The sequence below is a fragment of the Acanthopagrus latus genome, chromosome 2 (genome assembly GCF_904848185.1).
Source record: "Acanthopagrus latus isolate v.2019 chromosome 2, fAcaLat1.1, whole genome shotgun sequence".
Classification (NCBI taxonomy): domain Eukaryota; kingdom Metazoa; phylum Chordata; class Actinopteri; order Spariformes; family Sparidae; genus Acanthopagrus; species Acanthopagrus latus.
This window is the reverse complement of record NC_051040.1, coordinates 17,706,035-17,729,750: the sequence shown is the minus strand read 5'-3', so window position 1 is coordinate 17,729,750 and position 23,716 is coordinate 17,706,035. Positions and strand designations below refer to the sequence as shown.

The 23,716-nt window shown below is 42.5% G+C and overlaps 1 protein-coding gene and 7 non-coding genes across 8 annotated transcripts in view; all 8 read right to left on the bottom strand.

Moving 5' to 3' along the window:
• Positions 1 to 5,595: 5,595 nt before the first annotated feature.
• Positions 5,596 to 5,668, bottom strand: trnam-cau. The gene has a single exon. It is a non-coding gene; the product is annotated as a tRNA-Met (tRNA).
• A 417-nt stretch (positions 5,669 to 6,085) lies between these two features.
• On the bottom strand, positions 6,086 to 6,158 carry trnam-cau. Its single transcript has one exon. It is a non-coding gene; the product is annotated as a tRNA-Met (tRNA).
• A 797-nt stretch (positions 6,159 to 6,955) lies between these two features.
• Positions 6,956 to 7,028, bottom strand: trnam-cau. Its single transcript has one exon. It is a non-coding gene; the product is annotated as a tRNA-Met (tRNA).
• A 2,795-nt stretch (positions 7,029 to 9,823) lies between these two features.
• On the bottom strand, positions 9,824 to 9,896 carry trnam-cau. Its single transcript has one exon. It is a non-coding gene; the product is annotated as a tRNA-Met (tRNA).
• Positions 9,897 to 12,218: 2,322 nt separating this feature from the next.
• Positions 12,219 to 12,291, bottom strand: trnam-cau. The gene has a single exon. It is a non-coding gene; the product is annotated as a tRNA-Met (tRNA).
• Positions 12,292 to 12,940: 649 nt separating this feature from the next.
• trnam-cau lies at positions 12,941 to 13,013 on the bottom strand. Its single transcript has one exon. It is a non-coding gene; the product is annotated as a tRNA-Met (tRNA).
• Positions 13,014 to 13,706: 693 nt separating this feature from the next.
• trnam-cau lies at positions 13,707 to 13,779 on the bottom strand. Its single transcript has one exon. It is a non-coding gene; the product is annotated as a tRNA-Met (tRNA).
• A 487-nt stretch (positions 13,780 to 14,266) lies between these two features.
• Positions 14,267 to 23,716, bottom strand: part of pdgfd (platelet derived growth factor d) — a 61,638-nt gene continuing 52,188 nt past the window's right edge. The window contains exons 6-7 of the mRNA XM_037087288.1: positions 20,708 to 20,925; positions 14,267 to 17,711 (exon numbers count right to left, since the gene is read on the bottom strand). Coding sequence (XP_036943183.1) covers positions 17,577 to 17,711; positions 20,708 to 20,925 — 353 coding nt within the window. The 3' untranslated portion in view covers positions 14,267 to 17,576. The remainder of the gene's footprint in view (positions 17,712 to 20,707; positions 20,926 to 23,716) is intronic.

Sequence of the window (23,716 nt, the reverse complement as noted above, 5' to 3'; positions counted from 1 at the left end):
AGCCTTCACTACCATGTGTTTCCTGTTATTTGCACCTTTTTTTTTTTTTTTTTTGGTCTGACCAGCCGCCGATCTCCCAGACAGGTCTCTCTCACATGCTCAGACACGCAAGACACAAAACAATTTATAATTCAGAGACAAACCACACGAAGACATGCTTTCCTGCTCAGAGCGGTCACTCTGTGAAATCTGTCACTGGGTGATGTTGTTTTCCGAAAGGGGCTGTTATTTCCTTTTTTCTTGTTGTTTTTGGATTCACTGTGTTCCCTCAATCTATTTTGAGAGGCGGACAGGTTGAGTGTACGTGTGTTGCCTTATTTGCTCTGCTGTTTCTTATTTTTCTGGAGTGACGTGGGGAATGGAAGAGATCAGATGTTTGACTTTTTTTCTCTCCATTCCTAGGAGTTGGTGGTTTGTAGGTAGGGTGAGAGTGAGAGGTTGGGAACGGTAGATAAGAGAGTGATCAGGGTTACATGTTGAATCTCATCAATAAGAGATGAGCGGGGAGCTTGTCGGAGGGCTGGATAGAAATTGTGATGACCTTGGTCAGATTCAGGGGGATTCGGTATGACATGCAGGGAGGAAAGGAGCTCAATGTGTGTGTATCATGAATATAACATGAAAGGCCCGATTTCTTTTTATGATAACATGTAAAAATGTACTCAGTAAGTTGTTTTTTTTCGTATTTTTTAGGCTATTTATCGGATGCAGAACACATTAATAGACGATACATCCGTGTGCGCGGGTTGGAAACATTTCTAGTTTCTGCATAGGTCTTACGTAGCCACCCGAAAAGGGCTAGTAAAAGAAAATTCAATAGCTATTGATAAAAGCATGTGAGGCAATAAAGGAAGACAGGATGACATTCATTCATTTACTGTTCACATTGCGTATGCGGTGTGTGTACCTGGCAGCCGTCTCTTGTCCGGAAGGCAACCAGTCGCCTCTTTGAACACACAGTACGGAGATTCACCTCGGGAGTTTCTTGTTGTGTCCTGCACGTCGCCCCGTCCCAGTTGGACACGCGTCCTGACCAACCTGCAAGAGTCACGCAGCGACCAGCACAGGATTGGCAGTGTTGCTGCCTGTGAGCTCCGCCAGCTCCGTTTGTCGCACAGGCAGAGCCGGCAACGCTGCCAAGAACTAAAGCCGAGTGAAAGCAGGTGATTATTTTAGCGCTATTCCCCTCACAGCACCCAGGAACGAGTGAAAACGTAGGATTTATGTTCCCTCCATGTTCCTCCCAGGCTACAACATGCTGTTCCGACGTAACGTTTTAAAATAGGATCTCCCATTTCTAATACAGAAAGGTTGGTTCATATGATCTAACTATAGAGCAAGGAATCTCTGTCTGTCTGAAAAAAAGCAAACAAACAAAATAAGATAACAAAAAGAATAACACGAGCGACTTCCTGTTCCTTTCAAAACAACAAATATGGCGCAAGGTTCATTCGTGAGGACAGACAGATGGGGAGCACACATGACATTAAGCATTTTCTGGCATATAATGTGACATTTGAGAATGTAGAATCCTGTTTCTCCCAGTTGACACGGCAACACATAACCGGCGTTATCAGAAATCTCCACTTTTTAGTTTTTAGAAATAATCGTTTTCTATGATAAAAACAGGGTTTTGGTGTAAATGAGAGGCCACACCGCTGGAAAATATCTGCGTCTTCCCTGGATGTAAATGGGGCCTTAGGCCGTATTGCCCAGCCCCACTTAAAGAGACCGAGACACCTGATTCAAATGAATGGGTCGCTGTCAGACTTCAGCAGAGCTCGATGACGAGCTGATCATTGAATCGGGAGTGACGGAGCAGGGAGACTTCTAGACATGACGGACAGGACTGAAAACATTGAGTCAAGCTGTTATTAAACATCATTTTATTTTGATGTGGATGAGTGTTAAGGTTTGTTCAAACAAACAAACAAATACAAAAACAAGTAAGGTAGAAAATAATTTGAATTTCCTGTTGTGTATGTGGAGTCAGACCACACGGAACAAACAGGAATCATGCCTGCATCCCCGCTCATAGCTGTGACTCAGCATCCACTGAACTGCCATCCAATTATATGCATGCGTGTGTGTGTGTGTGTGTGTGTGTGTATGAAGATTAGAACGCATGCCTGCCACAGACGATCCAGTAGTTTCACAAAGCAAAACCCGACTAGAATATGTCACTCGGGAGGTAAAGCTCTTAATCTCATTTTAAACGCGGCTCAAATCTGTGTTTTCCTCTGTCTTGTTGATGTTTACAGTTTTCTTTACGCCGCGTTCGGTATGTCATATGTCTGTATGGCGTCGGCATGTGCATTCATTTGCTTTTTTTTAATGCATGTTTTGTTTGTGCGAGGAGTGTCTGTGTGTGTTCTTGCATGCCTGTTTAAGCTCTTTAAGCTCGCGCACCAGGTAATTCAGGTAATTGAATAGTCTGTAAGAATACAGTGCACCGTGAGGTTCCGGTACTGCCAGAACAAACTGTTTTATGGTTAATACCTAACTACACATGCACATGCACACACACACACACACACACACACACACACACACGCCCGTGGACACAGCAGTGAATCACTTCCATCAGATTAAAGTGACTCCGGTGCCTCAGGGGTTGTGTTATTTGTTTGTTTCCGTCTTCCTCCTCTCTCTTATCCCTTTGCCCCGTTTCCTACCAATATGACGCTCTAATAAATGTAATCTCCTAAAATTGACTTTCCAGGAACTAAGAAACAAAGCATTTGTTGTGTTGTCTTGTCTTCAGCCTTTTAGAAGTTACGTTTAAAACTTTCGACAACAGTAGAGTGTTTCATGCATTCAAGGGGCATAAATTATTGCAGGAAGCACAAGAAAACATCCCATGTCGGCTGGAATAAACAGTAGCGTCTCTTACTGGGGACATCAGGATGTCTCTGGGATTGTGTCCATTCTTTTTTAAAATCTTTAAACTCTTTTAAGTCTGCCCTAGCAATATGATTTAAAAAAAAAAATATATATATATATATATTATCGCTGCATGAAGTTGAAATGATGAATCAAGCGGCCTATTATTGGTTAACGTTGCCGTATCCACTGCCCTCCACTCGGTCTTTGGAAATGACAACAGATGCATCAGCGTGTTGTATATTGATTTTAGCTAGGCATAAATCCAAAATCTCAGTGTGTTTCCTGTGTTCAATGGCCATACAATAGAGCAGGAAGCACAATAAAAACACCTGCAAAGAATTTCACTTGATCCTTGAGTCATAATACTGAGGGGCTTGCAGTAGCCATGCACAGAAAGACACACACACGCACACACACACACACACACACACACACACACCTCACGTCTTGACTTGCACTTTAAGTTAATCATTTATTTAATGGAACAGTTTGGATCCGAGAATGTCATTTTTATTGGACTATTTTAAATGTGCGAGTGAGGACCCACAAGTACGACTGTCCTTTTTTCTCCTTATGTCTGCAAATTCCTCACATACGGTCTTTCTCCATTATTCAAAAGAAATATCTAATATTCATACCTAAATGAAAGCTGTTCTATAATGTAGTGTGAAAGAGGGAGGAGGACGGGAGCAAGGGAAAAGGAGGGCGAAAGTGACTGGAGGTCGAGAAGGACAGAGAAATGATGGTGTGTGTGTGTGTAGTGTGGATGGGTGACTGCATATCTGTATCTGTTTGAGTGAATTTCTCAAATCGAGAGAGGGAAAAACTGGAGAAAATGTGAATTCAAGTCTACACCCACATAAGTCCAAACAAACTCAACATTCCTCTCGTCCTCGGCGATGAGGCGATTTAAGGTTCACAGCAGCGCGAAAATGTAATCACAATAAAATGACTGGATGCGAGTGGAGAAACTGAATGCAACAATAAGTCAAGCGTGTTTTCTTTTTTTTTTCTCTCTCTCACGTTAGACTTTGACCAGAGAAAAAGAGAGGGGGTCTTTCTCTTCGAAAAGAAAGGACAGATCGACAGTGCTAGTTCAATTCATTTCTGTCGCCTCGCTGTGTGTGTGATGCAGGGCGGCGCTGTCTCGCTACATCGTGTCTCAGTTATGGGTCATATTCTCACCGTTCCTTTCTGCACGCCTCAGTGACTTCATCAGCTCTCCTCCACCTCCTCATCATCTGTCCGTGTGTCACTTTTCAATGTCGGTCTGTCTCTCTCTCTAAAACCTCCTCTCAGTCTGAAGGCTTTTTTTTCTGTCTTTGTGTGTCTGTGTTTTTTCATCAGTTCTCTTCTTTCGTCTTCTTCCTCTGCGAAGAGTAACCTCCTTCTCATTGCGCCTGTTTGTGTTTTAGTCAATTCATCCAACCCTATCCTTTGGAAACATTATCGAGGCTCATTTACTGTGATGAGCCTCCACCCTGAATTTGATAATTCATTTTTTCTCCAGCCTGTTTCTCACTCCAGAAATGACTGATCTTTAACTCTCGATGGCCACCAACGTGCTGAGGGTGGCCAGATCACATGGGAACACAATCTCAACAATTTGATGACATTGCTTGATAAAAAAATTACATTACTGCAGAGACAGTGGACGGTCTTGAAACCAGGAAAATGAAAATAGGTTACTCTTGAGGGTTCCTGCTTCTGACCTTTATCTAAATTGAACTGTTGGTGAGCTTACCTGTGGTTATTGGGTCAGGTCACCCAAATCACATAAAGCATTTTCCCATTTGATTTAATTTCCTCCATTCCCTTGCTGCTTTACTGCAGTCTCCTTGAAAGGTGTCGCCTTCCCCACCATCCATTCTAAATCTACTCAGGGGATGAAGGGTACAATCTAGTACCCTTTAACGGGCTGAACTCTTCTCTACCTAGTCTGTGAAAAGGCTTAATGATTTCTGGCTCTGGAGGAAGCTTTAGAAAATAATCATGATGATGCTTTGGCTTGAGACGTTTTTACTGGAACCCATGCACTACAAACTGGCGGTGCTGGGTTTAAAAGAAGCGGGCATTTATGAGGCTGGGGCAAATCATGAAAGACGCTTTAGTGTTTTATTATAGAAATAATTAAATCTAACATCTCCAGAGCTTGAACCTTACTGGGAACTAACATCAGGATATCGTTTTGATTATGTCCAACCTTTTATAAAGCTTTAAAATATTGTTTTTCTCCTCCAGCAATATGGATTTTTTTGTTTTGGTATTTCTTTTTCTGAATTATTCAAACCTGCATTCACTGATTTTTTTGGACACGTAGAGACAGCTCAACAAGCTTTACAGACAACACTGACATATCGCCATATAAAGTTATATGGCGAATCACACAGGCTTTCACACATTGAACATTAAAACAGCTACATCAGAAGGCTGTTTGTTTATTTTGACTCAGCATTCAGAACAAACTTATCCATGAAGTATTGAAAAACTGTGACTCAGAGCACATAACTTGTACAACACTCTTGACATTTTATGTCTCCAGTATTCTACATGACTGAGATGAGGGCAAATATCTGTAACAATGTGTAGTTTCTGTCAGATTCTTCCATTTTTTGCAATCAGCTGTCATATTTATTGAACAGGCACAATTCACCCTATGACCCATGTGTCCCCTCATTGTGATTTGGTGTCATCTGCCTTTAAAACACCTGCCCCGTGTGAGGATTGAACTCACGACCTTCAGATTATGAGACTGACGCGCTGCCTGCTGCGCCAACGAGGCTTGGAAGTGCTTCTATTGTCATTGAGGCAAGTTGTCACAGTTGTAGTTGTTAAGTCACGTGATTTTTTTCAAACGTCTGCATATTGTGTCAGGAAGGCAGTTAGAGGCCTCGTCATTTATTCAAAGATGAGCCAATCCACTCACATTGACAGCTCATTGCCGACTTTTTGACAAAACAACCTTAACATGTCAACTTTGTTATTTTATACCTTCTTAAAACTTGCTGTCCTTATTGGCTTTAGACTTGACTGTTGACGAAAGTGGTAATACAGTGATGTAGTCAGTTTTGTGAGTGGTGAAAGAGTGTAAGGTATGGTGTAAACCCAACAGAGACGAGCAGGAGAAATATAGACTGAGTTCAACCTACGCACTACGAGTCCCCTGTTATGTTTTGTTGTCATCTGCCTTTAAAATAACTGCCCCGTGTGAGGGTTGAACTCACGACCTTCAGATTATGAGACTGACGCGCTGCCTACTGCGCCAACGAGGCTGAAAAACACACAATAACTAAAGATATATAATGTAACTGTCACCTTTCAACTTGACTGTTTATTGTTGATTTCGCAGATAAAATTTGACAACAATGTTTCTCACATTCTTGACTCTTAAGAGTTGATATATTTTCGAAAATACGAGTTTAGATATTGAATTCTAACGGCACATAAATGGTAAATCACCTTTTTACATTATGTAGTTTGTGTCTTCAGCGTTCTACATTGCTCGGATGAGATATACTTTCACACAAAATTGACCAACGTGAGGCTTCTGTAAGATTCTTGTAATCAGTTGTGTGTTTGTCATTTTTATGCAAATCTACTGACATGCTCAGTTCACATGACTCCCATACTGTGTTTTGTTGTCATCCACCTTTAGAAAATTAACCCCTGTGAGGACTGAATTCACTAACTTCAGATTATGAGACTGATGCACCAATGAGGCTAAAAACGGCATGCTGTCATCAAAAATGGGAAATTGTCATTGAGATGAGTTATCACGATTGCAATTGTAAAGCCATAAGTCAAACAGAGATGCTGGACTGAGAGTAGATCTAGGGCTGATCACAGATGCACAGCCAACACTGTTACAATACCGACTGAATGTGCATCTGTAAAGTTTTCAAGGAAAGTTCAAGTGTTGAAAAACTAAGATTTACAGCACATCTCACTCTTGACAGCTTGTTACTCCAGCATTACATCACTGAGACAAGATCAAATATCAGTAGATATCTGGCCCAAATGTAGCTTTTGTCAGATTCTGAAATTTTTGGTCATCTGCCTTTAAAACACCTGCCCCGTGTGAGGATTGAACTCACGACCTTCAGATTATGAGACTGACGCGCTGCCTACTGCGCCAACGAGGCTTGAAAGCTCTAATAACGTCCTTGAAGCAAGTTGTCACAATTGTTGTTGGTGTTAAGTGACGTAATTTTTCCAAATGTCTGCATATTGTACCAGGAAGGCAGAAAGAGCCCTTGTCACATATTCAGAGGTGAGCCAATCCACTCACATTGACAGCTCATTGCTGACTTTTTAACAAAACAACCTTAACAGGTCAACTTCATTATTTTATACCTTCTTAAAACTCGCTGTCCTTACTAGCTTCAGACTTGACTGTTGACAGCTGTGGGTCAGTTGAGGGAACACAAGAGCATTATAAATCCAACAAAGATTGCAGGAGAGGTGCCTGACTGAGAGAAGCTCTAGAACAGTCTCAGTTCAACCTATGCCCCACGCGTCTTCCATATTGTATCTTGTTGTTGTCGTTATTGTGTGCCTTTAAAAGGGCTGCCTCGTGTGAGGATTGAACTCACAACCTTCAGAGTATGAGACTGATGCGCTGCCTACTGCGCCAACAAAACTTGAAAGTAGCCCATTGTCATCGAAATGAGGTCTCACGGTTGCATTTGTCAAGTCCCAATGATTTTTTTCAAATGTCTACATATTGTACCATTATAAAAACGTGGGGTTCTTAATGGCAAATAGGCACATTTTCACCACTGTTAATTTTGTGCATGCCTGACTGTGCCATTACAAGTTGGTTTCTAGATTCCTTAAAAATGGCCTCTGCTGTAGTACATGCTCCTCTTAAGTGCATCTCATCTCCCTGGAGCAAATTGTCAAGCCTTGCCCACAACCATAAACTAAAGAAGAACGAGATATGAAAACGGTTTGGGTGGCTATGTGAGTGCTTGGAAGCATTATGTATGTTAGAGGCCACCACCATGACTAATACATGATGGTTAGATTGAAAATCAACAGTCCCTTTAACACTACCCCCAGATATGCACTTAAAGTAACACCATCAGAGAAAGAGGAATGTGGGAAATGACAAGTGTGATATAAAAAAATCGAACAAGATAAAGGGTAGACCGGAGACAGATACGGAAACAGAGCTTTTAAATAAAGCTCCTCACATGTTACTCTCTGCTTTTGATTGGTTTAATTTCCTGGTTTCCCCGGTGAAAGTAGGGTGGTGATTTGTCCCGATAAGAAATACAAAGAAAGCATGGTGAGACTGAGGGGATGGGATAATAAAGGAATAGTCAGTGAGAGAAAAATGCATGTGCAACATGACCGAGTGGTTCAACTACGGTTTTAAAAAACAGGCGAAGAATGAGAATGCATCAATGGTGGTACCTTACTATAGTGTCATCTGGACGTATGTGTAAGAGAAAAGAAACATGGCCTAATCTGTAAAACAAAGCGAGTTGACATTTTTGTGTGTGTGCGTGTTTGCCCTTAAGGAAAAGATAAGAAGCTGCTGACAGTCACAAAAACAGCCTTGTAGGAATGATGAGTTCAAACCCCCTTCTCTCCCTGACCTTCTCTCTCTCTCTCTCTTCTGATTGATCTGCCTTTCCCTATAGCTCCTCTCTCTCTATTTACTTCGCTGTTTTAACCTTAATCTTAATTCTGCTCACTCTTGTTTATCTCCCTGTATGTTTCTTCTTCAATCTTGCCCATCTCCCTAGGGACTGAGAGACGGCTACTTTGTTTTGTTGAATCTCTTTCTCTTGGAATAACTTGGAAGCCAGTCAGAGATGGATAAATGGATGGATGTAGGGATGGATGGATGGATCTATGGATGGATGGATGGACAAATGACTGGCTGGTTGTTGGCCTGTAGTATGTGATCGTTAGGGATGGAGACTGCTGTTCAATGATAACAGCACAGGAAGGGTTGCTACAGCAACCACTGGAACAGGAAACAGCCTTGAAAGATACAGAAAATGGCTCGAATGAAAAGCCATCAGTCATAGTGTGAGTGGCTGGTCGCAAATATTTGGAAGTTTAGAAACAGGAAAACCATTGTACAATCTCAATCATCTGCCCTGTGTGATGTAAATAGGACAACTGAACTTTTCCTTCATATAGGAGTGGCGACAAGCTAAATCATTTTAAAATTCTGTCATCTAAAACACCTGCCTCATGTGAGGATTGAACTCACGACCTTCCGATTATGAGACTGACACGCTGCCTACTGTGCCAACGAGGCTCAGAAAAGCCCCATTTTGATTAAAATAACTTGTTGCAATTGCTATTGTCAAACCATATTATATAAGATGTAAAACGGTGATGTAGTCACTTTCGTCAGTAGGGAATGTGTGTGCATGAATGAGTGTAAGGTATGGTGTCAGAGATTCACACTGCATCCTGTAACACAAACAGACAAGCAGGAGAGTTGCAGGACCGAGAGCAGCTCTAGAATAGGCTCAATTCAACCTATGCACCATGTGCAACCCTCATTATGTGTTTCTTGTCCGGCCCACATGAATCTTCTGTCAGACTGTTGATAATGGTTCTCAGCATTCATGGCAATGGTAATTCTAGGAGGGGTTTGCAGGCCCCTCCAGTTTGTCCGAACTGAGGAAAACCCTTGGATGAGATGTGAAATGTCTTCAAAAAATGAAAGCTGTCAAGTTGCCTTCGATACAGAACTTTGAACTCCCGTCAGATTGATTGCGATTAGTTGTGTCAAGTCAAGTCAACACAGTGACGTAGTCACTTTTGACAGTGGTGAATGTGTTTCCATGAATGAGTGTAAGGAAAGTGGCCCAAATGAAGCTTCTGTTTGACGCTTGTAAGTTAGTTGTATGTCATTTTTAAGCAAATCTACCAACAGGCTCAGTTCAACCTATGCAACCTTTAAAACAGATGCCCCGTGTGAGGATTGAACTCACGACCTTCAGATTATGAGACTGACGCGCTGCCTGCTGCGCCAACGAGGCTCGAAAGGCTGCCCTTGTAACTGAGATCAGCTGTCACAATTGTCACATCACATGATGGGTTGAAATGTTTGTCGACTGTACCGGACGGGCCATCAGAGCTGTTGTCACTAAAAGGTGAGCAACAATAACCACACAACTTGTTTTGTTGGTCAGTTGATGAAACGATCTTAACACTACTACTCGTTTGCTTTCAATATTTTTAAAACCTGGGGTTCTTATTGGCAAAACAAAAGAGGACCAGCGCAAGTCGAGGGCACGCAAGACTATGAATGCAATTCCAACAAGAAGTTGGAATACAATGATGTGGTGGATAGTTTTGTCAGTGGTGAGTGTGTGTGCATGAATGAGTGTACGCTACGGTGCCAGATTCACGCTGCATCATGTAAAAACAAACAGAGATGAGCCGGAGAGATGCTGGACTGAGAGCAGCTCTAAGACTATCCCAGATGCACAGCCAACAGTGTGACAATACCCACCGAATGTTGTAGAATTTCCCGATACTAAGACTTACAGCACATAACTGATACAACACTTCTGTAGTTTGTATCTCCGGTTTTCTACATAATAACTGGGATGCGATGAAATATCTGTAGAAATCTGGCCCACATGTACCTTCTGTCAGAAATCTCCTGACAGATAAGTGGTACATTACTTTTTACAGTATGTGGTTTGTGTCTTCAACATTCTACATTGCTGAGATGAGATAAACTTTCACAGGAAAACTGGCTCACATGAAACTTCTGTCCACTGACATTCTCATTTCAACCTATGCACCACATGTCTCCCACTTTGTGTTATGTAGTCATCTGCTTTTAGAATAACTACCCTATGAGAGGATGCACAACCTTCAAATTATGAGACTGAAATGCTGCTGACTGAGCCGACGAGACAACAACGTGCCATCTATTGATGGAAACAAAATTTCACAGTAGCAATTGTGAAGTCACGTGATTGTTTTCAAACTTCTGCCAGATGGGCCGACAAGGCAGTTCGAGCCCTCGTCACATACTAAAAGATGAGCGAATCCATTTCCAGGCTGCCATTCAGAGATTCACTACAGGAAGCATTGCCACAGCAACCACTTGAACAGGAAATAGCCTTGAGAGATGTAGAAAACAACTCGAATGAAAAGGCGTTTGTAATAATATTTTGTATTTGAAAATATCACCATCTTGCTAGCATGCTAAACTAATGGGCTGCATCTTCAGTTGACTGCAAATGCTTGGAGGCTGAAAAACTGGTAAACCTATGTCCAGTCTCCATCATCTGCCCCATGTGATGTAAATACAACAGATGCACACAGTTGACTGTTTCCTTGGTAACGGTGTGGCGTCGAGCTTGTCATCTGACTTTAAAACACCTGCCTCGTGTGAGGATTGAACCCATGACAAAGGCTTCAATCAACCTGAGATGATTTGGGGTCATGCCCCAGCCCAATGAGGGGCATGACACAAATGACTTAATCAACAAAAACACAGGTTAAAGGAAACACAGGACTAGGAATACAGCTAGAGCAAAGACAAATTAATAGGGTGAATGTGTTAGTCCAGATTATTTCTTCATGGATGAGTCTGAGGCATGATGTTAAGGGATTCAAGAGGGATTTGATTTATGGCATTAGCTGAGTTTTGCAACTTTTGCTTAATCTATCCATTATCTGTGTCTCCCTCATTGTGTTTTGTCATTACCTGCCTTTAAAACACCTGCCCCGTGTGAGGATTAAACTCACAACCGTCAGATTATGAGAGTGACGCACTGCCTACGGCCCCAACAAGGCTCAAAAGTGGCAACGCATGAATCAACAGTGTCACAATTACAATTGTCCAGTCACATTTGTTTTTCACGTCTGCCTGATTTTCCAACAAGGCAGTTAGACCCTTAATTAGATCACTGTGACGTAATTGAGTGAGTTGTCACGATTGCATTTGTCAAGTGGTAAAATACCTGCAGAAATGTGTCTCACGTGTTGCTTCTGTAAGAGTCTTATATTTTTGCAATCAGTTGTCATGCCATCATCTGTTACCGCTTTATCCGTTTTCCAAGTGGTCGCAAGGTTTTGTTGCTGGAGCCAATCCCAGCTGTCGCCAGCTCATCACAGGGCCCCCAGGAGCAATTTGGGGTTCAGTATCTTGCTCAAGGACACTTCAACATGCAGCTCAGCTCAGCCCAAAAAGCTGGGATTTGAGCCTGCTCTACCTGCTGAGCTAGAGCCACCCTCACAATCAGTTGTGTATTTGTCAATTTCATGTAAATCTAACAAAAGGCTAGATTCAGCCTACGCACCATCTGTCTCCCTTATTGTCATCAGTTTTTAAAAACATCTGCCCCGTGTGAGGATTGAACTCACGACCTTCAGATTATGAGACTGACGCGCTGCCTGCTGCGCCAACGAGGCGTGAAAAAGCAATAGAGCGACTGACATCGGTTGTCACAATTACAATCGTCCCATCACAGTTTTTTTCACATGTCTGCAAGGTCACATGTCACATGTTCAGTGGTGAGCCACTCCATTTACCTTGACAGTTTATTGTTGTTCTTTTGACACAACAATTGATGAAACAATCTTAACAGGTCAGCTTGATTAGTTGCGATGATTGCAATTGTGAAGTCACATGTTTTTTTTTTTTTTCAAATGTCTGTGTGTTGTACCAGCTAGGCAGTTAGATCACTTGTTGACCTCTTCGCTCAAAAGTTGACAAAACAATCTGAACACGTCTACTTGATTACTTTCAGCATTTTTAAAACTTGGGGTTGTTATTGGCTTCAGACTTTACAGTTAACAAAGGAAGATCAGAGCAAGTTGAGGGAACACAAGACTACGAATGTTATTCCAACATGAAGTTGCAATACAGTGATGTGGGCAGTTTGACGTGGTGAATGTGTTTCCAGTGTACGGAAAGTGGTTCGTATGAAGCTTCTTTTAGATTCTTGGAAGTTAATTGTGCGTTTATCATTTTTATGGAATTCTACAGACAGGCTCCATTCAACCTATTTACCACATGTCTCCCACATTGTATTCTTTTGTCATCTGCCTCTAAAACAACTGCCCCGTGTGAGGATTGAACTCACGACCTTCAGATTATGAGACTGACGCGCTGCCTACTGCGCCAACGAGGCCTGAAAAGTTTAAGTTCATGATCAACCTAATTTGTCAACTTTGCAGCTGGAGATTTGCTGACTGTTCATCTTTTCCCACAACAATTAACAAAGCACTCTTTACACGTTGACTTTATTACTTTTTACATTTTTAAAACTTGCTGGCCCTATTGGATTTAGGGTTGACTGTCGACAAGAGAGGGCCAGTGCAAGTTGTAGGAAACACAAGACTACAAATGTATTCCAACAAAGAAGTTGTAACACAGTGTTGTAGTGAGTTGATGTAGTAACTTGACTGTTCATTGTTGGTTTCACAAATAACAATTGACAACAGCGCTTTTTACATTCTTGACTTGATTGTTGATTGTTGATATGAGAGAAAAATAAGTTAAATTACAATTTGAAGTGTAACAACAGTAAATGAGAGGGGGTGTCTTTGTAAAGTTTCCAAATACAGGTTCATGTATTGAAGGACTCATTTTTGATTCTTACAGCACATGACTGGTACATTACTTTTTTCCTGTTTTTGTACTTTGTGTATTCACCTTTCTAGATTGCTGGGATGAGATTCAATTTCACACAAAATTGGCGATATGAAGCTGCTGTCAGATACTTGCAATCAGTTGTAAGTTTGTCATTTTTATACAAATCTATCATGCCCATTTCAACCTACTGCAGCATCATGTTTTGTTGTCATGTGCCTTCAAAAGAACCTGCCCCGTGTGAGGATTGAACTCACGACCTTCAGATTATGAGACTGACGCGCTGCCTGCTGCGCCAACGAGGCTCACAAGCCGCTCTTTGTCACTGAGATCAGCTGTCACAACTGTCACATCACATGACAGGTTGAAACGTCTGTCTACTGCACCGGAAAGGCCATTAGAACTGTTGTTACATATTAAAAGGTGAGCAACAATAATCACTCAACTTGTATTGTCGGTCAGTTTGGAAACAAACCACTGAACGTCCTCTTCTCCTTACTTCTCGTCCCTGTTAGTTCAACGGTTTACCAAAGCAAACTCTTTCTTTTTCTCTTCTTGCTCTACAAGCTTTGTGTGCTTGTGTTCATAGTTTTCTTCTCTCCCGGTCTCTCCTTACACCTCTTTTTCCCAAGTGTGAGGTATCCACTGAAATACAACGCACTTCCTATTATACTCTACAGCTGATCAAACAAGCAACTGTTCCATACATCATCACATAAAAACACTGCGCCGTCAGATATTTGATGAAAAGCCCTTTTTGGTGGGAGAAATATCAAACACCGGAGGCAGGAGTGCTAGAAACACTTTATTTATCGAGACAACCAGTTGAAGTTTGGAATAAAACAATACAATGAAACACAATAAATTATTTACGTAAAGCATACAGTTTTTGTCACGAATATTTTTCAGAAAACAGCAAAGCAGGTTGACTTTTTTATTGCTAAAACTAACAGCGGCGTCTTTCATCGCAGCTTGAAAACATGACGGAGCAGTCCTGACAATCCCGCGAAAGGGCAGCTTAAACTCTGGACCAAATCTTACTGAAGGCAAGTTCTAATGTGTAAGAAAAATCCAAACAATTGCACGAGCAGGTTTGAATGTGTGACCGTGAAATACATGTAGGTTCCTTTGTAAAGAAGTGGAGGTGAACACAAACCGTTTATGAGCAAAACAGAGGAATGTCACTTTGAGGCACTCAACAATGGAATGTGCTGATAATGGCAGAAAGCTGGCAGACACAGGATGTGCACACACACGCGCACACGCACACACACAAACACGCCTCACATACATTTACAATACGTCTCTTGCTGGCAGCCGATGTCTGAAAAGCTCTAACATAGTCGTTGGTACAGTAACAAAAAGAAATTTGCAGCGAAGCATCTTGAAGAATGACACGCTCCCTAAACACACCATCTGGCTCGTTAGCTGCTGAGGATTTAACGGAGTCATTTACCTGCTAACCATCCTCTGAGAAATTTGAACAAATCTTCAGCTTCACATGAGCTTTGTGTTTATCTTTGTGTCTCAAAAAATGCATCATGTGGGAATTAAAAAAAAAAAAAAAAAAAAAAAAAAACTTTGCAAAACAGGAGACGACAGAAGCTTTGTAGCAAAGTGAGGTTGCTACAACCAGAGACAGCAGCGTGTGTGTGTGCGTGTGCGTGTGGAGGGTGGCCGGGATAAATTACTTGGAATGTCACGATCACACAACCCAACGCATCTCTGGAACGTTTAAGAGAGATAGGTTCCCCATTGCCTGCCAAATACCACCCTTCACTCAGAGCACACACAAATGCATGTGAAAGCGTCAACGGCACACAGCTGATCGGGTTTCACTGTGACTGAGGAATCGTCTCACTGTCCGGTTATTCCTTTTTTGTCTCTTTTTAGAACAAAAAGTAGCGTGCAAAATCCCATTTTCTCGCCGTAGCTCCGGCCTTGTGAAGTGGGTCTCGGCATGCGATGGCGATGGTGGGACTTGTGGGATGCGGCGATGGAGGGATGACGGATGATGGCGTCTTTCTATTTCTCACAGCAGGGTCATATGTATGGAAATGATAAGCAGTTAGTTTGAATTCTCACTCAGCGGCTTTGATACTCCTGCTACCTACGCAGCCGACATGAACCGAACCGTTCACAATGCTCTGCTGCCAGCTCTCGCAGACTGTTGGTAACCCTCCACCCCTTAAAACAAAAGGACCCCTTCCTGAGCTGGTACAGGCAAGACCGGCAGAGAAAAGGAAACATTTCTCTGACTTAGTTTCTCTTCTATTGTGGTTGCTGTTGCAGTGGGTCAGACTGTGATACATGTGAGCATCCTCATGAGTGAAAAGAGCAAAAAAAAAGAATAATAAAAACACACAAAATCAGGCGAGAGGAATGCATGAACGTGCTGATTGAACCCGCTGAAGTAGCTGCAATCTTTCATGCGCTGTATCTCGAAAAGTGGCTCTCATCCAGGAGCGCTGGTAATCTACAAATAGACGGCTCGCTTGATTGTCCCTTTTTCTGTCAGTCGACTCCCACCCCCCCTCCCCCCAGAAAGTCCCTTCCTGAGTGTCTGTCTTTCTTTCCTCTCGTGTGCCCCGGGTCTAAGGATCGAGGTTTTATCCGCTTTAGCAGGATTCCTGTTGGCAGTAGGAATGCCTGGAACGCTCGGAAACCTGGTTAGAGCGCTTCGGCCTCATATGACATGCCTTTTGATGTGTTGGAAATTGAGTGATGGAGGGAGAAAAAGCGTGTGTGCGTGTGTGTGTGTTTGTGTGTGTGTGTGTGTGTGTGTGTGTGTGTGTGTGTGTGTGTGTGAAGCGTATGGATGGAAGGACAGACAAAGGGAAGCGCGGATACGCGCAGACAGGAATCTGTGCAAAACAAAAGAGGGCTGCACTGAAAAATAGAGCAGTGAAAGAATTCAGTATAAATAACTGCAGTGTTTATCTTTAGGTAGGTGCGGGAGCTTGGAGTTGAACGTGTGTGTGTATGTGTGTGTTCAGTTCTGGAGGGTTGTGGTTAGCCTAATTTCACATCAAGATAAAGTGTTATTTTGGTTTACACTTCCTCCGACACCTCTCCCTCCCTCCGTCTGTCTCACGCTCACTCATCTCAGCATGCTCCTGGCGGAAGAAGTGCCTGAAGTTTCTAGAAACAGTCTTATTATAACGGGAAGAAATGCAAATACATGCACATGAAATGAGGAGTAAAAAACAGTTTGCACAGTACTTGGAGTCAGTTTCAATTCAATCAAGCTGCCAATTATTGAGCTGCTTTAATCAAAATATAGGCTGCATGTAAGTTTAATTGAATTTGGGTGTTTTTTCTTCATAATATGGCATGTTTGCACGCCAAATGTTTGTTTCTTGGAGAATGAAACTTTGATTGAATTGAAGTGAATTCCTCTGGCGACCTGTTAGACGCTTTTTTTTTCTCCTGTCATTTAGTGTGTTATACATGTTCTTGTGCATGTAAAAGATCTTGAAAGTTTAAAACATCCAAGTTTGCACTGTCAGAGGCTCTTCTCTCCCACCGAAAACACTGCTCCTGAAACGCCTCGTCAGTAGTCCCGTCTTTAATTCTGTGACTTTGTGATACTATTTATGCCTAGAGGCTAGTTTGCCATGTAAGAATTGATTCAGCACAGCGGCTCTGTTGTTGTAAGTGGTGCTGGGTCAGGCGTGCGTGAGCTGACCAATCAGAGCAGAGTATTCAGGAGGTGGACTTTAAGGAGAAAGGAGCCAAAACAGAGCGTTTCAGACAGAGAAAACTGAGGTGTTTTCTGAGCATTAAAACTTGTAAACCTACTCTAGTAACCCAAAATAAAATCATCTCCTTAAGCACTTTCTGTGGTGCAAAACTGATGCGGTCTAAACAGGCGGGATTAAGTCTCCAAGTCGCAAGAAAAAAGATAACGAACATGTTCGGCTGGAGTTTGGAAGGCAAGTGGTCAATGAGTAGGATGCAAGCTGCAGTTTGTCAGTCAAATTGTCGCCCTCTTCTCTGCTGCATGTGTGTCTGCGTTGCTTATATTATATGAAGTCTGTTGCAAAATAGATAAAAAGAACTTGTCCAACAGTTCCAGGTGCACGTCGCTAGTCTCAGTGTCTCAGCGAGGGGGCTGGGAGGGACAAGCACACTCGCACGTTTCATGGTGCGTGAGGTGGATCTCATCTATGTTCCAGCGCACCCGCTGCCGCCGATGGCGCTGATACAGAGTGACCTCTGGGGCGTACTTCAGCACCTACAGGAGTCAGAGAATAACACAGAAATAATGAGGAGATGGGTGAGAGATTCACCATTACTTGAATTGCTGGTAGGTGTTAAAAAATACTTTGCCAAAGTCATTGTTGCTGATGCCAATAAATCCAGCTGAATATGAAAGGGGGAGAGACATGCAGAGAAAATAATGAGTGGCTGAACCCTGTTTTAAAGAGCATCGTTCGTGACAAATCACCGCAGGAGTTCGACAGAGAGCAGAGAAAAACACTGCTCTCTGAGAGTAACACGTATCACAAAAAACTTGACATTGAAGCCAGTCAAGGACGTCAAATTAGAGGTTATGAAGAAAAGGCAGGGTTTCTATGAGCGCTGTGGTGCTCTATGAAGCTCTAGGGGCTGTGAGGAAACAAATACGTGCCCACCCTTTCCTTGTGTTAATCATAACGGACCAAGTGGGAATTCCTGTTTTATTCAATACAAAGAGAAAACATACCAAAAATCAGGCACTTAAAGAAAAAAATACGCCACACACACACATCACAGAAATTGATAGAACTGATATATAGGGTTTGCTCTTTGTCTCAGAGACTTTGCATCATGGTTGTTTTAAAGGAGACCTGTGGTGCTTTTTTGTTTGTTTTCCACTCCCTCAGTGTGTTATAGATGTTCTTGTGAATGAATGTGCTCCTCTCTCCCACAGAAAACACTGCTCCTGAAACGCCTCGCCAGTAGTCTCAACTTTAACTCTGTGACATCACACTATAGCATCATATCACACATTTGCACAATTCATGCCTAGCTGCTAGTTCGGCACATGAGAATTGATTTAGCACAGCTGCTCTGTTATTGTTAATGTTGCCGAATCAGGCATGTGCGAGCTGACCAATCAGAAGAGACTGGTTTTATTCAGGAGGGGGGGCTTAAAGAGACAGGAGCAAAAACATAGCATTGAGGGGGGATACATTACTGCCGCACTGGACAGTATGGGGAAACTGACGTGTTTTTTGAGCATTAATTCATGCAAAACCTATTCGAGTAGTAACTGTAAATTATGACTCTGAAATGAATTAAAGTTTCATTGTTTACAAATGTAGAGGAACAGGTTACAATACTCTGTTTACACCATGGAATGAAGTTATAGTTAGATTTAGTTGAACTGTAGTCGACACTGTTGCAGATGGCCACATAGTTCGCAACGTGCCACCTCTAATGTGAAAACAGAGTGGAAGTACAGACTGTTCCACTGTTGATGCAGTGAATTTGTGCTCCGGGGCTTAGTGAAAGCGAACCTGCCCGTGATTGATGTCAGGACTTCCCAGCACTGAAACAATAGTGTGAGTCTTTAGAAGTTCAGTCAGTTACAGGTCTTAGACTGCCTACAAGGAGATGAGATGGAAACACACACACACACACACACACACACACACACACACACACACACATAAAAACACACATACACTCATGAGAACGCGACAGCTTTATGTTTGTACAGTACACACAAACACACCTTTATCATGCTGTTGTACACATTACACACACACACACAAGTGCAATTACAATCCAAATCCCACTTTTGTCTAAATTTTCATTGTATGATTTTTAACAGAGAGAGAGAGAGAGAGAGAGAGAGAGAGAGAGAGAGAGAGAGAGAGAGAAAGCCCTGCGGACCAAGTTTCAATAATGAAGCTATACGAGAACAAAGACACAAAGAGATGGAGGGAAGAGAGAGAAAAGAATGAATGACAGGCTTAAGAAGAAGAATGGTTCATTGCAAAGGGATAAATTGAAAATGGGAATTGGGAAGAATGAAAGGATGATGGAAGCCCACAGAGAGAGAGAGAGAGTGAGTGATAGAATGCTAACAATGCACTGGGAGAGATATGGAAAGATTGGAAAGAGAAGGACGGCATCGACACAGAAAACGAACGGGGGAGAGCGGCAGGGAGAAAGTGTGAGGCTACTGGTGCATTGCTGCTTCATTGTGGATGCAGGTCCTGCCTCTGCACACCACATCTCTCTCCTCCTCGCTCGCTCACCATCTTTTTAGCCCCTCGCAGGTAGCTGCCTTCAATGCACTGGAAATTTTTACATGTTTGAATAAGCACCCCCATCACTTTTCTGTAAGACCGCCACCAGGGCTCGCGTCTAAATGGAACGCTGTGGCATTAATGGGAAAGCCACAGCATGCCGCCGTATGCAGGGATGTATAATGCATATCCCTTTTTTCTGCATTCTTCAGAGCACTAAATCGATTATCATTCTCATGGGCAAGGAAATCAAATCAGTTTAAGTTTAAAACAGAATTTGGTAAACACTAACACTGTAATGGAGATTCTTCTGTAGTCAGATCAGTCTATAGGAAATATCTGGATTCATTTTTTCACTCTCGGGATGAAGGACGCAAAGGGGAAAAAAAAACAACAATATTCATCGTGAATCGGTCACCCTAAAGCGCGATGCCAATGCTTCAAGTATATTCAACAAATCCAGGATGGTTCATTGCCAATAGTTATATAGTAATAGACAGTCATCGAACACTGAGCCCTGCAGTTGTTGGCACTTGTGACCTGTAGGCGCTGTGGGAACTTCATTATACACATAATACACAGATTAATTGAGACAACTTCACCATGACCCATGTAAAGCCAGTCCAGCATGCTTGATTAGTCGCCAACACATTCTCACTCTACTACTTGTCAAATACGCCAACAGGGTCAGTGGGGTTAAGCTTCATACTACGTAGCCCTCTAGTGTCAGTTTTGCATATGGAAGGAGCTGTGGTCAAGTTAGCTACAATGTGGCATTATGCAATGTCCTATTAGACTTTCAAAATAAAGCTTGCCGATTTTAGTTTATTGCAGTTTGGTTATGTTTAGGTACACAAACAATTTGGTTAGGTTGAGGAAAAGATCATACTCTGGGTTAAAGTAACCATATTCACAGTAACCAAGAGTAAAAAAAAAAAAAAAGAAAGAAAAGGACTGGTCCACCACTGTGTCTCCATGTTGGAAGACCTACCTCGTGTAGTTTGGCTGTGGTCTTGGAGGCCTGACAGGTGCAGCCGTTGTTCCAGTTATCTGTTCCACAGCCACAGTTTCCTCCACAGCGTTTGACCAGCAGACATCGAGGGAAGAAGACGGCGTTGGTGGCCCTCAGCTCCTCGCGCAGGTTCACAGAGTAGTTGCGAGGCGTGCAGCTGTACCGCTTGACGTCGTCATACAGACGGTTCAGATCCACTGTGCGGAGAGAGGAAAAGGGAAAATAGGTTTTTTGTTCTTTTTGGCCTTTTCTTTTCTCATTTGCATTTGTTGTCATGGCAACTTGACTTTATTTGTTTCAAGACACAGAAAGACATCAGTTCCTCATCAACTAGTTATTGACAAAGCCACTATTGTGTTATATGGCATGAAACAATCAATAGAAAACAAATGTTTTTATTTGATGTAAAAAGGGAGGGTGAGTGAGACAAAACGCCATTTTGATTTATATTTGCTCGTCTCTTGCTTCATATGACTATTAATGTGTGGCTGTGGACGGGGACTGAAGCACGGGGAGGGAGGCAAATAGGGCAAAGTGGCTGTAATTCACACAAAAAATATGCTCAGTATTGATCAAATGAAAATGGTTGGAAGATGGGGAAGGCCTATTAGATATGAGTACAATTACAACAACAATTGACTGTAGAGGAACAGACGGAGAGATGAGTGGAGGAAAGAGAGACATTAAGATGCAGAAAGAGCGAGCACACAGCAGTAGAGGAAGCAGGGGCCCATTAATTGATTGTAGATTGAATGTATTGATTGCGGTCTTTCTTCATGTCATCACTTTGGAGAAAATGATCTTGTTTGTGCACACAGGAGCTTTGTTCATTGGCCTGTTACAATGGATCAAAACGCATTTCAGGAGAATTAAAGGGACTTTGGGACAAGCTGACGGGAAATAAGGGACAAAAGCACGCAACCAAAAAGGGAAAACTAGGAGTGCCAGATCCAGCTTGATCAATATTGGCCTTTTTTTCCCTGTATGTTTCACTTTGGCATCGGAAACTGAGGCCAAACTGTAGCAGGTGTGCATTAACTCGAATGTTTGCATGGCAAAAGTACATATGTAATGGAATGCACCGTCTCCAGCATGCGTATGGATTTTCTCGGATTAAGTTGTAAGCTAGAGGGATGAATGCAGTGAAGGAGACTACGAATGTGGAAAACAGTGTTAACATGTTATCTTCTTCATATTCCGCAGGCTATCCAGAATGACAACAGCTGGTTTGGCGGATAGATGAGACACAAAATAGTAAATAAGAACAAAAGAAGAATATGAAAGAGCAGAGAGAAGGAAGGAGAGCAACAATCAGCAGCAGATTGACTGCTCTCTCCACTGAGGTCATCAGCAGGATAATCATCACCCTGCTGTCCATATCATGAGTAGCAATTACACCAGGTCATTGAACCACTGCTTTTACTGAAATGTCCAATTTCTAAGATAGCTGATTGTTAAATCTCATTCCCAGCTTGTCAGATACTGATGCTTTAGGTTGGGGCCAGCCCAACCAACCAAAGAGACAATAACAATGTAATGCTGCCGTAGACACGCACTCTCTCGTGACCGTGTACATTTACAAAGAATACACTGTAGTTTTAAAACCTTTTTTTGTTCTGAGAATACTTTAAAAAAATCTAATCTGTGTTCCAAGGGAACAAAATGAAGCCTTGGCCTTGAAGTGGAGCCTTGTAATGTTGTACCCTTGTTTATTCCCCCAAAATAGCTGCCTGTAACTACTCACATCACTTGTTGATCACATTGTGGCTGTTCTGTATGTTTACAGCATGAAGGTAACAGAGGCATTTTCATTCTGTAAACAGGCTCTGGAGACTTGCCCCTGGAGGAGCCCTCTAGGACCCCCCTGCACAGGGAATGGGAAGGCAAGGCCTAATTCAAACCAGCTAAATTGATGTGAATACACAGTATCAACGCAGGCGAGTGCCACGGTAAACTGGATTAGTTTGGATATTTTAGAAATCGTCGGGATTTGATCCATCACCATGGAGTCTTTGATCTTGCTATAGTGACACTCCCTTAATAGAGGAGGACAGCCTTGAGGATCATGGGAGGCACTCACTGGACTCAATTCAGGCACTTCACTACCTGCAGAAACCACTTTGGCAGAGGTTGACTGATCAATCGCTTCAGCAAAAGCAACGCGACAAGAAGAAATAGCTGATGCGTTCACCTTCATGGTAGAGTGAAACTGTCTACTGTGCAACGTAGAGAGGCCAAAAAATTCACTAAACTGTTCTGAGTGAGTCCTACTAACGGTGGACTGGCTCAGTGGCTGCCCAAGTATTCGAATCTTATCACTGTTAACCCAAGTAGGGTTAAAGTGGTCACCGATGGGCTTTCTTTGGAATATCGTTGTTCTGATCTTCATCCAGTCCTGACTACCTTTGCTCCCATACAACATGAAAGACCACAAGTGGTGTGGTGATCTTCCACCATGTGTAAACTGAAAGAAGAAAATAGAAGCAGGGTTTTTCTCTGGGGGCCGGTACCAGTACCATGTCGGGATGGTTGCTTTCCCAGTAAGCAGACCTAACAAAGATCAAAGAGCCAATTACAGAGCAAAGCCTGGTTGAAATGGGGTAACCCTTTCGAAAGTAAAATATTCTTGAAACAAGTCCATTTGCGGTGAAGATGAATGACATATCTTGGCTCATCGCTAGCTTTTTCTCTTCACTGAAGCACAATGGTCTTTTACGACCCAGTACAAGAATAAATGACTTGTCAAGATCAATACTTGCAGTGAACTACAACAGTGACACTTGCTGAGATTGGCTTCCATTGGCTTGTCTTTGAGCCTTGCTTCGACAATGCAACAATGAAAATCAGTCCTGCATGAGGAAGTACCTTAAAATCACGTCCCCCACGTTCGTATCACAATGACTAAATTTGCTTGATGTGCAATATTGTGTGTGAGTGAGAGAAATCAAAGGGAAGTGCAGTGGGGTCAAGGGAAGCCCTAATGGCATT